The sequence below is a fragment of the Cydia splendana genome, chromosome 12, assembly GCF_910591565.1.
Source record: "Cydia splendana chromosome 12, ilCydSple1.2, whole genome shotgun sequence".
Taxonomy (NCBI): Eukaryota; Metazoa; Arthropoda; class Insecta; order Lepidoptera; family Tortricidae; genus Cydia; species Cydia splendana.
Genome location: NC_085971.1, coordinates 17,749,583 through 17,765,735, shown reverse-complemented (window position 1 = coordinate 17,765,735; position 16,153 = coordinate 17,749,583). Strand labels below are relative to the sequence as shown.

The window sequence follows — 16,153 nt, the reverse complement described above, 5'->3', positions numbered from 1 at the left end:
CGATTTTAAACCTTAATGCTATGACATATGGTCCATTGATAATCAGTGTTGTTAATACCATTAAGCGAGGTTACTTCGATCGCTATTTACGATTCCGTAACTACAGATTTAGTTTTTAATTGAGTTTCTTCTATTCTTTTTTAGGGTTCCGTACCCAAAGGGTAAAAACGGGCCCCTATTACTAACTTTACTAAGACTCCAATGTCCGTCTGTCTGTCACCAGGCTGTATCTCATGAACCGTGACAGACGGTTGAACAGTTGAACATTTTCACAGACGATGTATTCCTGTTGCTGCTATAACATAACAACAAATACTAAAAACAGAATAAAATAAATATTTAAGTGGGGCTAATACAAGAAACGTGATAATTTTGCCGTTTTTTGCGTAATGGTACGGAACCCTTCGTGCGCGAGTCCGACTCGGACTTGGGCGGTTTTATTTATCTTTAATTTGGCTACATTAATGTTAGATACACTAAAATTAAAGTAACACGGGCACTTCATATATTTGCTCCTTTTTGCAGGATGCAGATTTCCTTACCGGTATTTCCATGAAGTTTTCCATCACTACGAGTAGAACTCATTGGTACGACACGAACACTTGACGCTACTAACTTAGCTTATCAGAAATTATGAGACACGAATTATTATTCTTATAATCTATTCTTATTGATTTGATGAAACAAAATTTGTGACAATGTCACAAAGACTGACATATTTCTCTATTGCTATTATTACTTTTTCTGTAAATAGTTTATTGGTTCTGTAAATAGTTCGAATGTGACTAAATCCTTGTTCGTAGACTGACATAGGTACAGTCGCCATCAGATATATCGGAGCGGCCAAGGTGCTCACAAATATCGGAACACGCCTCTATTGTCAGGGCGTTAGAGCGCGTGTTCAGATATTGTGAACACCTTGGCCGCTCCGATATATCTGATGGCGACTGTACACCTAAAACCACAGATCAATGCGACAAAATATAAAACTCGTTTTAACCTTAGACTCCTTAGAGCATTTAGTAACCTCTTTTTTTTGTATGGCTTTTTGTGTTACTCTACTTCAGATATACAGTTTTTAAGTACTGTACGCTTTTATGGTTAAGGTGGTAAAATCCTCCACTTTCCCATGGTATTTGGTTAGAGGACAGTCAAATACCGTGTGGTGTACGGTCTGCTCGGTAGTAACCTCTATGCTGATAACATACCAAAATCAACCTACCAACCTAATACAAAATATATATATATATAAAGAGCGAAACTTATAAACCTATACAATAAGTATAACTGAAGCGATCGACATCAAAATCTACGTGTTATGTATGTGAGATTTAGTTAGCGGAAAACGTTTTCTCCCCTCTTGTACGAGACTGCGAGCGAGACGCACTGACATTCAAATCAAATATTTTACATTTATAAATACGTCTCTCGAATAAAAACATTCCAAGATAAAATAAAGACTGTTAAATGGTAAATATCCCTTCACCTAGTCCATTCAACGGCGCGGGGAACAAAGAAACCAGTCAATTAAGAAATCCATTCGACTGTAAATTCTTCTCTAATTATTCGATTTTTATGCGGTATCGCGCCGAACGGTCTGATAGATACAGGCCAATTCGAACGTACGGTCGTCGGTCAGCCAAGAAAGTGGTCTACCACTTTTCGACTCTATCAATCAGATGATAGAGTCGAAAAGTGGTAAACCACTTTCTTGGCTGACTGTACACTGACATCAGAATGATATTAGAATGATGTTAGAGTCAGACCGAGAAAAGTCTGCAGCAATTTTGATAGCCCACGCAGTGCAAGTGTCATTTAACGTCAAACTTCTATGAAATTATGACGTGTAATAACACTTGCACTGCGTGGGCTATCAAAATCGCTGTAGACTTTTCTTGGTCTAACTCTACTTAGTTATCGACGTTATCGTGCGTCTCGCCCGCGCCAAGACCTCCATGTACAGATGTAGTATGTAGTGCATAATTATTTTCCATTGTAGGTACTTTCTCGGAATCGTTCGTATTTGTCATGCTACTTCAGTTAACCACATTAATTTTTGTACCGAGACTGACTGTAGAAAGTACTAGCGACATGCACGATAACTGAATGACATCAGTTAGATATAAGTCTGATATCAGTGTACGTTCGAATTGGCCTTATAGTCTGATACTTTATGCATAATATAAAAATGTAGTGAATAAATTATCTTTGGTTAATTAAAACTTTTGAGCCACGCAACTCGCGTTGGATATCTCGCCTACGGTCTACTTTTTATATCAAGACTCCAAATACGAATTTACCTAAAGCGGCCAGAAATATATGATCATTGACAAGAGGGCGCTGTTATTCTCAGGTGAAATTCTGCAAAATGGCGCGTGATCATATATTCCTGGTCAGGCTTTATACGTTATCTTTTTAGCCCGCAATATAACAGGAAAACCACATGTGTAATATGTATTCGTACGTGTTTGATATTCTGACGCCTGATGTAGGTACTGTCGGCGTAAATGTACGAAAATATACTTTAGGAGCTGTTTATAACACATAACACCGTCGAAATGTAGTAAATATGTATGAGTGTGGATACTTAGTTTTATATCTTCGGTCGTCAGTGGATTTAATTTAAGAGCGAACACTTTTCTTTAGAACGCTGTATAGTGTTTTCAAATACAATTTATTAACCAAGTGAAAGCGAAAACTCCGTGTCAGCTTGGGCATAAACACTTACTCCGTTGTTCATAAAACTTTACGGGCCTGATTTAGTTAAATTATGTTTTATCCCTTTCTTACAAATACATAAGTCAAAATGACAGATAAAGACAAACGATTATTAGCTAATTAAGGTTTGTAGCGCGTTTATGAATAAGGGGGTTAGTGTTTTCGTTGCATTTTTCAACCGATTCTCGTGAAATTTGCTGTGCTGGTTCTATATTTTTTAACGATGTAGTTTATCGAAATTATTCAATATAGTAGAGCCATGGGGGGTTCGCGGGGTCTACAACTGACAGAACCACTAGTTCATAAGACATAATTTATACTACTAATACTACTATATATCGCCTGTTGTTTACCTCTGCTTGGATTTCTGTTTTCTTTTGTATTGTCTTCTTTTATTGAGGTGTGCAATAAAGAGTATTTGTATTTTATTGTATTGTATTGTATATGTCATGTACTGAAAGATGTCATATACCTACCAAAGAAAAAGTGACCAAGACCGTCAGAGTCCAGGACTTCTAGACAACCCAGGTCAGCCCGGCGCCCATCCAAAATTTTCCAGTATCTGCTATTTTTGAGAAGGCTACTTACCTTGTCAAAAACAGCAGACACTGGAAAAATTTCAAGATATTAGCCGCGAAAGGTGAAGACGCTAGTTCCATTTTATTCCTAGGTATACCTGCATGACCTGGCCTTAAAAGGTCCAGAGTGTTCGAGAACGAATGGCAATGGCACCAAACGGCATACCACTTATTTCACAAACCCTAATCAACTGGCTTTATTAGCCCAATGAAGGCGTAAAGAAAAAATACATAGAGTGCTCACTCCATACTTCAGTTTTAGTACCAAAAAGACTATTATTTTCGTAGTCGACATCTAGCATCGAGTAGCGGAATTATCAGTACTGCTACTTGACAATAGATGTAGCACCGACCGAAAAGTTTAATGCTCAACAATTTTCAGCTAATATTATATAACCAGATTAACCGGAACTCTATTTTCAACGACTGCTGCTTTTAATATTAGTTGTAAATCGTTGTTCAATACACTTCGTGAGTCGCTACACTAGATAATTCTAGTATCAAGTAGCGGTACTGATAATTCCGCTACTCGATGCTAGATGTCGACTGCGAATATAATAATCGTTTTGGTACCAAAACGAATGTATGGACTATGGAGTGAGCACTCTATTCTTACTATATTTCTCTATGCCCAAGGCAAGTGTGGTCTGTAGCAAAAACACTATCCGTATACTCGTCACGTACTTACATTTTTATACCAAAACGTCTTAAGAATGTTTAGTTCGCCCACACATACGTCTATTTGCTTTTAAGTGGTTAAGGTGGATTACGGTGAGGCGGTTTAATGTTGCTGGTTCATTAAATAGGGACTTGTTAGGTATACTGATTAAAAAACTGGCGAAATTATGCGAGGAGCTGTGTTGTGTGGAATGCTAGGTCTAAGTCTCCTAGCGCTAATAAAAGATACTAGTCGGCAATTAGTGTAACCCGTAATTAAGTATATTTTTCATAGGGTTCTTCGACCCTTAATGTGTTAAGGAACCAACAATAAGGAAGGAACTCTTTAATATTGTCTCAGTCGCTTTTCAGTAAAGGGAAACATTGTGAGTAAACCGGACTAGTCCCAATAAGGCCTATTTAGCCTTGCCTCCGGGTTGCAGGGTTAGATGGCAACCGCTTTCCGTAAAGTAGTGCCTATATCTCTTGAGATGAGGTTGCCTGGAAATGTAGAATGCAACCGACCGGGAAATCAATTGTATACTTTATAGAGACAGACAATGAATAGCAAAGATATATCGTCACTACTTTGAAAAAATCTCGTATCTCACACTGCTACTCAAAGTTGAAAGGCAGTAACTCTGTATGCATCCCATACATAGATACCACGTTTTTCTTTGATTGACAGAACAAGATACGAGTTTTTTTCAAAGTTGTGCCGATATGCTTCAACGAAACCCTCAATCTTAGAGGATATAACCAACGGAGACGCCATGTCTATAATTTTCGGTATAAAATAGTCTGCCGTTTTTTGCGGGGCAGGGGCACATCAAATGTATACGTAACGTAAACATAGCCATGTCAGATAAACGCCACTCCATACATATGGTTGACATGTGGTTGACCATTGGCCACCTATTTTCGACAGAGGGGAACGCCTGTTAATGACCACTCCGTTTGGTTATATTCTCTAAGCCCTCAATCAATTTGAAACAAAGTAACACAATATTGTTTTTTATTACGTAGGAGGCAAACAAGCGCAGTATCCACCTGATGGTAAGCTATTACCGTCACCGTAAGAACACCAGCAACACCAGAGGGGCTGCAATCGAGTTGCCGGCATTTAAGTTGGGAGTACGCTATTTCCTTGAAGGTCCTATCAGACCGGAAATACTGAGGGCGACAGTTTGGCAAGTATTTCCATAACCATAGACTAGGAATCCTCAAGACCGAGTTTAGAGCAATTATTTCATGCAACCGATGATGCCAAAAATGCGGGGGTGCGCGGGACGAGGTGAGCGAAGTCCCGTGCCGTGATTGGTCCGTTCAAAGACACGGACGTCACACAAAGACACTTTCGACTCGAACATGGAGTAAAATTACCGTATGCGTGGCAGAGGGGGTAGCGCGACTATGCTAAGTCTGGAGGATGTTTTGTCTGTGTCCATAACCAACATGGTTTTCGCTACTTTTACCAATAACCATTTACCATGGGTTGGACCTAATAACTATCAATTTATCATACCTAACTTAATACGCCTACGTCCTACAATGGAAAGCCCGCGGCCCGGAGTACATTTCAGAATTTCCTGCAGATAGAAGCATAAAAGGTATTTCATGTTCCCTTCCAGGACCCGTGTATGTAAAGTTTTAAAACGGATTGTACAATTTGTACGGATAGTTTAGTAATTATTGAACCTTTAGACATTGATTAATATTAGTTTACATTTTCATACATTAGGATGATTGTTAATTTTAAATTTTCTTAATTTTCGGTCATACGCGCCTAGTCTGTGTTTTCTCTTAAGTTTTAGTGGCGCTACTTATGGTACTGATTTTCCACATAAAATAAAATAATATTATACTCGTATTGTGTAGGTATATATTTTCTAAAGTTTTTTGTAGGTTAGGTCTCGGACCGGTAAGGAGAAGACCCGAAAGAGTCCTAAAAAGTAAACTTTTAAAATACCAATGAATGGCATAAAAGTAACATCCGCTTGTATTACTTTTGAATTGAGACACGGGCCCCACGACTTTATTACCAGTAGTGTGTCTGAAAAATAATTATCTCGTAGTTGATTTCCCAATCAACTATGTCAATTGTAATCTTCAATTGTATATAATATTTAATATGTATAGAATGTATGTAATATGTTTTCACATATTGGTACAATTTTCAAAAATTACTCAAATAAGACAAACACCCTCAATACCTATAATCATCCTTCACAAAATATCCCATTATTCAATTCCTTAAAAGCCCATCTTCGTTATTCCGAAGCTCAGGTGGCTTTCAATAACGATATCGAAGTCATTGTGCACGAAACAAAGGCTCAATGGCGTCCAATATTGCAGGCTCACGGTCCAATCGCTCTATTTGACTAGTAGTCCAGTCAACTGAGTCCTTGATGTACGGAAATACTCGTGCCGTGACGTGACTGACGTTGCAAAGTCAGAAGTAGAAATAACTAAGCGAGTTGAGTCCTCAAAAACATCCTTGCACATAGGCCTATTAAATCTATTTACATGCGGCGCCTGAGTGATTGAATTTAAACCCGGCCCGGAGAACTTAAGGAACAGGGTCTATTTATCACTATACTAGATTACTAGGTAATATACCGACCCCAAGTGAATGGGACAAGGGCAAGAGAATACTTAAAATAAATCTAGAAGTGGAAAAATTACTGTCTTGTGTGATACATAACTCACGGCCTTTGGCCTACGCTAGCTTTTACGGTAGATGTCGCTAGGGTCCCTAAGACTCTCATGGTAAAAAGATTCACTGGCTATGGATTAGGTGTAGGGGGCTCTGTTGGCAAGAGCGCTGGAGTATCAAGCCATAGGCCGTGAGTTCAAGTCTCAACTAAGGCAGTACTTTTTCTACTTTTAAATTTATTCTAATCTTAATAGCATCGTCCGCAGACAGTTCAGCTTGTTAAAAATTTATAGGTATACTATTTTGTTTCACCAAAAAGCATTTACTTAATATCAAATAATGAAATACTTCCTTGACTCCTCGTTGATTGGAATACCGTTCCCATTTACCATCATTGGAATCGGCCCAGCTCGTAAATAATCAGCAAACTGAACAACACTCCCGTGAAAATTATAATTTCGGAATCGCTTTTCATTTGGCCCGGGACTGCGAGTTTCAATCGAGATTGAAAGTCGAATCGTATTTATTTTACGATTTACGTTATAATCATTTTTATTTACGCGAGATTCAGAATTCGACGTCCATGTGTTCGAGTTAAAGCTTGTACAGTCGCCCTCAGAAATATCGGAGCGGCTAAGGTGCTTTAAAATATCTGAACACACTCTAACGCCTTGACAATAGAGGCAAAAGATATAGAGATAGAGGGGTAATAGAGATAAAAAATATGGTACCATAACTACCATATGATTTGATTAAAAGATTAGTTTAATATTTCTTATTTTTCAAGTAAAATTAATCTTACACTAAGTAATCATGGTCACCCTATGACTTTTGCCATACGCTGTATGGAAAGCGACAAGACGTCACATTGAGTAGGGTGACCAAATTGTATGCTAATGTTTTTTTCTACTTGTCATCTGAAAAATAATCATCATTATTGGTGATAAACAATAATTAACAACACCATTAGGCTCATGCTTTTATAACTAACAAGGGACTTAATCGCGTAAAACTTACGTTTGTTTATGGCCTGACCAGTCTGCCCGTGACCACGAACGTAACGTCACGTTCGAAACGTCAGGCCATAAATAAACGTACGTTATACGCGATTAAGTCCCGTGTTAGATAAAAGTATGAGTGAAAATCGTGTTAGTTTAAATCAATATATCATTAGGCTCATCTTTGAATTCTGTATGATGTCTTGTTCTCTTGCTACACGACCCCGAAATCACACTGTATAGGCACAGTATAATAAATATGTAGTACTAACGTACAGTATGGACACTCCCTGCCTCCCGTTGAAAGTGCCGCCCACCCGCTCTCGGTTTCCTCACAGTTACCGGCTGGCAAGGACGCGACGACGCGTTGCGCAGAGCGGAGGCCACGTAAAATATTCAAATATTAAACAAATATTTACAAAACCTATCAGATCACACTGAAAACAACAAAATATCTATATGAACAAAAAATCATGTTTTCAACTTACGTAATATTTTTGTAGCCTGAATTTCCTTACAAAAATTTTGTTACTTCGTTTAAACTGATTCAAAATAGGAACCTATTGTATAAATCGAGCTTAGATACCCACCTTACAGCATAATACGATTCTTATTTCTTCCTAATACGCGCAATGAGTTTTGAGTCATTGAGGTCATCGAACTTGACAACAAGATGGCGGGAACCCTAGCACGTCCACAGAGGAAATAATAGTACTACCGTACAGAAAGGACACTTCCTACAAACCCGAAGTTTGACAGCGATTCAGGGTCGACTCATGCTATCCCTTTCTAATATATAGAACTATCCCTTTCGGCTATTTAGGGTTATCAAAATTCAAGTGATTATCTTATCTGTGGTCGTGCACGCACAAGAAAGTTAAGTGGTGCCAACCCTAATAATTGCTCGGAGCAATGCTGAGCCGAACGGAGCCGAGTTCGACCGAAGTCAGGGTGTCTCCCCACTGGCACGTCTTATCTCACTCAAACAAGCAAGGTACGCGATCACCTACACGAGCTTAGACTGTGTGCGTATTTAGGAACGAGTTTGTTTCATACATTTGATCGCCAGTGTCCGAGGTGTGGTATAGGTAGTTAAACCGTTAAGTGTTCAGAGCAATAAGCCGATACTGTGCTGTATTATGTTTGAGTAACATGTTTACGCAATACAACAATATCGATATGTTAGTGTACCGTTCGCCTCTCGCAACGTTCGACAAATGTTTGGAGAGCTGGACATTAAATCGTGTAGTGAGTTTTCGCTTGAATATATATGGTATATATGTAAATAATATTAGGTAATGTGGAGAAGACCGCCATAGCGATTGAAGCGCTGGTGGCCTAGCGGTAAGAGCGTGCCACTTTCAATCCGGAGGTTGCGGGTTCGAACCCCGGCTCGTACCAATGAGAATGAGCGCCCCCTGCGCAGAGTTTCGCGTAATATTCCCTATTGACTGCGGTGCTTAGGGGAGAGAGGTCATGACATGACCTTCGTTCAGGCCGTCTATCGTTATTCACCGTGGTAACGCCGTGAACGTGATGGGCGCCTTTGCGTCTTGAAGGGTGCGGGACGAGTTGTTTGACTAGGTGTTTTTGTGACTTTGTTATGATTACACTGGGCTCTACAATACCGTGTTCTTTAGATACTACCTACTACACATTTGCCTGGGTTCAATTCCCAGCTAGGTATCTCTCAATTTGAAGCTTTTTACGTTTAATTTAACGCTTAAAACTTTATTTATTGACCCTTTTCGACCTTATGACTGTACACCCTGTATAAATTATCTCGATACAATTTAAGCTTTTGTACTGATGATCAAATTATGGAGTTCTGCGTTAAATTTTGTTAGAATTCTGTGATGAATGAGGTTATAAAAGTCGAGATGGCAATTTAATGAGAGATCGATTTTATCTTGTTTATATACAAGTCATTGTATTTTAGAAGGAAAATGCAAAAGGTTTATTTTGTTGGTACAACACTTCATCATCATCATCATTTCAGCCTATATACGTCCCACTGCTGGGCACAGGCCTCCTCTCATGCGTGAGAGGGCTTGGGCTATAGTCCCCACGCTAGCCCAATGCGGATTGGGGACTTCACATACACCTTTGAATTTCTTCGCAGATGTATGCAGGTTTCCTCACGATGTTTTCCTTCACCGAAAAGCTAGTGGTAAACATCAAATGATATTTCATACATAAGTTCCGAAAAACTCATTGGTACGAGCCAGGATTTGACCCCGCGACCTCCGGATTGAAAGTCGGACGTCATATCCACTCGGCCACCACCGCTCCTTACAACACAACACTTACAACAATATAAAGCCTTTGTATTTAGTAGAAAAAAAAACGATAGTCTTAAGAATCTAAATAGATAAATAAAAAACAAACATGTTTTAAATGTTTTTGGAGTAACGCTCAGACTGCTTAGAGCATTTAATAAACGGAGTCGCTTTTAAGAGCTTACCCCTCTGCCAAAAACCTTGCACAATTGTGCACAATTGTGCAAACTTTTGTATGGACTGACGTTTATCTGACATGGCTATTTATACGTTACGTACAAAGCCAAACATTTGACGTGCCCCTCCTCCGCAAAAATCGGCAGACTGCTTTGTACAGAAAATTACAGTCAAGGCGTCTCCAGTTACTAAATGCTCTATACAGGGTGTGTGGCCCACAAGGAAAGGTAGTTGAACGAAGTTTCGGACAGAAACCAAATCTGAAATCATTGAATTGCACAATATTTTCTTATTACAGCTCCCAAATGCTTCTAATCTGGCTGGTCCTCATCCCATCAGTGGCGGCCTTCGTTTGCAAAAGCGCCTGCGAATTATGCGCGATGGGCACTAACCAGGATTCCGCCGCCTGTGCTCTGTGCAGGTACTATACTATCCTGGGTCATGTATTACTGTGTTTTTCAGTCTTACCACGTCCAGCAAGTGTGAAAGAGAAGTTGTACAATCTTGGTCATCAATTCGTTGCGGATAGTTGTAGTGTTTAGACGTCTCGATCGCTTACGTCATGGTGACGTCACTGACAGTTAAGAGCCAGTCGATGTCAGACTGCGAACAGAGCCGGTCGTACCGCGTGATGTTTGTGTTGGCGAACCGTTGGAAATACATTATATCGTATATACTGAGGTAAATACAGTACTTTACAATAGTAAAACGGCAAAACTACTACGTTTACTAACATACAGCGCCGTCCACCTGACATCAAACCGATATTTGAATCGAATCTCATTCAAATTTCGTTTTGATGTCTGGTACACGTTCGAATTGGCCTGTCAGTTTACAGAGTGGAAGGTACGCACCATATTTCCGATATAAAATACCGGAACATGTTATACACCTTTTCTCAAAACATGGATCTATCCAGAAAAACGTAAGATCTTATTCGAGTAGAAGAAATAACATGATATTTTTAAGGCCGGGACCTTTTGACAGTTTTGACTGTTTTGTCATTAATAAAAGGACAAAGTTAATCAGATCTCGGTCTAGAGAACTCTAAATAATCTTAATAGTTAATTATAGGGTTCCGTACCCAAAGGGTAAAAACGGGACCCTATTACTTAGACACCGCTGTCGGTCCCTCTGTCTGTTACCAGGCTATATCTCATGAACCGTGATAGCTAGGGAGTTGAAATTCACAGATGATGTATGTCTAAAACATAATATAATAAATATTTAAGTGGGGCTCCCATACAACAAACACGTGATTACATACGTGATTTTTTTGCCGTTTTTTGCGTAACGGTACGGAACCCTTCGTGCGCGAGTCCGACCGGTTTTTTTATACAGCACTGACAATTTTAAGCTAATTTTTATCAAGCCAAATTCAAGTTAGAGTTGGACAAAAATAAGATTGCAACGATTTTGATAGCACATGCAGTGCAAGTTATACGTCATAATTTCATAGAAGTTTGACGTTTACAATAACACTTGCACTGCGCGTGCTATCAAAATCGTTGCAGACTTATCTTGGTCTAACTCTATCACATTTCGATTTTATCAATCCTCTGATAATATTTAGGGATTGCAAGAGTTCCGAAAATCGTCGCATGATGGATTTCACCCATAGAAAACCAACTCTAAGCGACCAGCAGAAGGAAGATTTGAAAGAATTAGAGAAATTAGAGTTCAAAAAGGTCATGCAGGAATACGGATTGAAGCCGGAGGACCTGATAGATGACAATGACGCTATGGAGTGGACTCCTAATCTTAGGCAGCAAACTGATCCCACCCGTGAGTTGAGACTCCTAATATTAGGCAGCAAACTGATCCCACCCGTGAGTTGAGACTCCTAATCAGCAGGAATACGGATTGAAGCCGGAGGACCTGATAGATGACAATGACGCTATGGAGGATACGCGGACTCCTAATCTTAGGCAGCAAACTGGTCCCACCCGTGAGTTGAGACTCCTAATCTTAGGCAGCAAACTGATCCCACCCGTGAGTTGGGACTCCTAATCTTAGGCATCAAAGTGATCCCACCCGTGATTTGAGACTCCTAATCTTAGGCAGCAAACTGATCCCGCCCGTGAGTTGGGACTCCTAATCTTAGGCAGCAAACTGATCCCACCCATGAGTTGAGACTCCTAATCTTAGGCAGCAAACTGATCCCACCCGTGAGTTGGGACTCCTAATCTTAGGCAGCAAACTGATCCCACCCGTGAGTTGACAGCCCTACCGACTGCGCCAAGTCGCCACGATTTTGCGCGACCGGCGGCGGCGGAAACCATAGGTGGGAACGAAAGGTCCGATCGCTGTGTCTCGCTCCAACCTATGGTTGCCGCCGCCGCCGCCAGAATGTCGTGGCTTAGCCGTTAGTTTTAAGCAAAGGCGAATGTCATGAAAAAAATCACGCGGAAATAAGACCACATATACTTATTGCGCAAGAGCAGGCTCGATCGTAACTAAACCACGTCTCGTCAGTTACGAAAGAAGTTATTAATGTTTTTATCCACTAGCCCTATTCTTTCTCTTCTTTATTTCTCCATCTTTCTCTTCTTTCTCCTTTATTGGAGTTTTTTTTATTTAATCGGACGTCAATATCTTTTTCTCAAAAACGGACGGCTAAGCAAGCTGCACCGTCCCACTAATCCGAGGTTAACCGGTTAAACCGTTAATCTAGTGTCAAATTGTACTGGTAACTATGGTAACTCCAGATTTAACCGGTTAACCCCGGGTTAGTGGAATGGTGCAAGTGACCCTAAGTCGACTTTGCCGTTTAAAAAATAGGTCGCCAATTGCGTAGTTTATGGTCAGTCAAATATTAAAAAGTTAAAAACATTGCAGTCTCGATTTTGGGAATATTTTTGATCACTTTTAAGGAATTTTACATAAACACTAATCGATTTATAATTAATTAATTATTTATTAAAGCACTCTATAGTAATACTATACTATTTAATCTTTTTTTATTAGTATTGATCTCTAACAAAATTTTGGTGGTAACCACTGGGAAAAAAAAACCCATATTTTACCAGAGGTACTACTGGGAAAATTAATTACCAGTAGTTACCACCAAACCGAGTTGGTGGTAACTACTGGGAATTTTTTGGTTTGGTGGGAAAAAAATTCCCAGTAGTTACCACTGGTAACAACTTGGTGGTAAGTTGGTAACTAGTGGGAATAACCCGACGAATGTGACTGGACAACTCATCAACCAATCACGCTGTGGCATCCGTGCGCACAATGCGATTTGACACCAAACAAGAATACTATTAGAAGTATTAGAACAAATGAAATTATTTTCAGAAAATATTTTAATTTGTTTTTATTTCAAGTAGAAACACTAAGTACTATATAAATTATAGCGGGCTGTGGCCCGGTGGCCGAATGGCACAGGCACCTGCCGCGATAGCAGCGGACGCTGGTTCGATTCCAGTCTGGGGCACTGGAGGCCTTGGTCACTTTTACTTAGTATATGACATTTATTTCAGTTTATTACCAAACGAGAATGTTCGCCTGTTAGGTCGGAAGTCGGAATTATATGAAAATTATATACAGGGTGTCCCTAGCCATTGGACAAAGCCGAAATGTACATATGCATTAGGGTATTTAGAACCAGTATACAAAGTATCATAACAATCGGTGTACCGGTTACGAAGAAATTAACAAATTACGATTTTTTTACTTTGGTGCAACCTGTATGTGTTAGTAGCTCCTGAGGTAATAAATAGTATGAAACCTTCTTCAACCGTTTTGATTATCTTTTTTATTTATGACATTACTAAGATTCTGACTTTTGACAAATGTCATCATTGCCGCAAAACAAATTGTCAAAAGCACTGCCAATGATTAATACAGTATGTCTCTTTTTGTTGTCGATTATTGGAAATAACTTTTGTTTGATAATTTATTTTTTTATCTTTTGTTCTAATTAAAAAAATATTACCGTTAGAGCATTTCTGAGAAGTAACCCTACGTGGGATTTCAGGGTTTGTCCAATGGCTAAGGTCACGTTGTATACAGGTTGATTCATGAGACGTGAGCAGGACTAATCCTGCACACTCAGTAACTGATAATTGATCGATCACCGTTGTATTTACGTGAAACAACCACACTTTTTCCTATTTTTTAAGTTTTTGGTGAGGGCAAATTTAATTCTCTACAATCATGGTTACCCTACAAGACCTAATTAATAAACATAAAACCTCTTTAACCGTAATGACAACATTTTGATGATGAAGAAAATCAACTGTCAACTTGAGTGAGATACGAGTTTTCAAAAGTAACCAGACCGTGATGACAGTGATGACATTCAATTTGACACAGAATATCGGTAGTTTAGTATTCTAATTTTAGGGTGACCATGCATGTCGTAAACAAATTAATAACTTTTTTTTTCAACACGACTAGAAAATTTACGTTAACCTCACTAATACTGATACGAAACAGATGCTTATAATTTACGAAATCCGCAGTGTTAGTCCTGCTCACGTCTCCTGAATCACCCTGTATATTGGAATTATATTTTTAATTTAGAAAACTTTGTTAATTTCAGCTTGCGACATAGGGCCATTCACAAAAAGCTGCTTTATTACAAATTCGAGGGAGCCGCAGGAGACGAAGAAGGAGGATGAGGATGAGGACGCGAACGAGAGTCCGACAAACAGTGGCAAGGATGAGTTACTGACAGGCAAAACAAAGACAAAGACTAAAGCGAAAGGCAAAGAGCAAAGGTATAAAAAAAATTGCCTTAACAACTGCTCTCCACCAGTCACTCCCAGGAGGCCTAGGACTGCTAGGCCTACGAGTACGCGTTGCCCGCCTGTCACGCCTTGTAAGAACGCCTTGAAGATGATCACACAACAAGGACAATCAAGCTCGACGTTATCACCTTATGCGTACATTTTAAACAATGTAGTAACTCTGAGTGACTCGGACTACGATTTAAATGACCAAGGTACTTACGGCGCGATTCGGGAAATGAATTAGAGCTTCACTAGATATGAAATAGTAAAGATATGTGACGTTCCACGGCAAAAGGTACCATTGCCCCGGCTGAATATTGGAGCGGCGTTAATAATAGCGTAAGCGCCAGCCGCCATAAGGTACCTTTTGTCCTGGAACGTCACATATCTTTACTATTTCATATCTAGTGAATCTCTAAATCATTTCCCGAATCGCGCCGTTATATACTTGAAACTTGTCATCCCACGGTTGCGATATCGGGTCAGCAATATCAATCTAATTCTAAATCTTACGATGTTTAAAAAAAAATAATTGGTCCAGTAGTTTCCTATCCAGTGATCCTATAAGGGTTCCGTTTTTTCCTTTTGAGGTACGGAACCCTAAAAATTTTTGTGTACCCAATCTTTTTATCTTGAAAATGGAAAAAAAATACATACATCGAAATAAAAAGCGGTAATAAAAGATGTATCTTTACTTACAGATACACTGTCAAGCTGTTTCATTTATATGTCTGATACTAAAATGACAGTTCGATTAGCTATTTACTGCTTTTATTGTCATTTTGTACTAAAATTACGGTACGGACAAATTGGGGTATTTTAGTATCTAAATAGAATATAAAAAAATAAGATTTACCTACTTTTTGAAATTTAAAAAAATTGGTAAAATCAAATTAAAACTTCATTTTTAGGTTGTCCTACCCAGCCCATTTGCTCTGATGACAAAGACTATGAAATGCGAGTAACAAAAAGGGAATCCGTCCGTCCGACGAAGATTATCACGAAAACTTGGTGTCCCGAGAAACTGTTTAAGATGCTAACCACAAGTACCACAACACCACCTTGTGTGCCTTGTATGCCTTTTTGTCAGCTACCTTGCGTGATAATGCCACAAACACCCTTTCTACCAACTCAAGAGACTCTGACAGAAAAATACACAAACGAGAGAAGTGAAGAAAACAACCCAATCCTACCAAAAGAAGAAATGACTAAAACATCGAGTGTAGGAACGACGAAAGACTACATTTACGTATATGTAGGCGTTCCAAAAGATGTGAAACATTTACGTAAAGGCTGAACACGCAAAATTATGAATTTCTTTTTAATATACACTGATTTAAACTTTCACGGT

At 39.2% G+C, this 16,153-nt stretch overlaps 2 protein-coding genes across 6 annotated transcripts in view; one reads left to right on the top strand and one right to left on the bottom strand.

The window, feature by feature from the left end:
* Positions 1 to 16,153, bottom strand: part of LOC134795714 (E3 ubiquitin-protein ligase znrf2) — a 277,600-nt gene that overhangs the window by 9,626 nt on the left and 251,821 nt on the right. The gene's annotated exons all lie outside the window — the stretch shown is intronic.
* Positions 8,701 to 16,147, top strand: LOC134795835 (uncharacterized). Of its 2 annotated transcripts, none has more exons than XM_063767768.1 (5): positions 8,701 to 8,855; positions 10,362 to 10,484; positions 11,637 to 11,848; positions 14,613 to 15,014; positions 15,714 to 16,147. In XM_063767768.1, exons 2-5 carry the CDS (start codon positions 10,369 to 10,371, stop codon positions 16,097 to 16,099), a joined length of 1,116 nt encoding a protein of 371 aa, XP_063623838.1. In that variant the 5' UTR covers positions 8,701 to 8,855; positions 10,362 to 10,368; the 3' UTR covers positions 16,100 to 16,147. The 2 variants fall into 2 exon arrangements, with proteins under 2 accessions (XP_063623838.1, XP_063623839.1); XM_063767769.1 differs by having other exon boundaries at positions 8,713 to 8,852.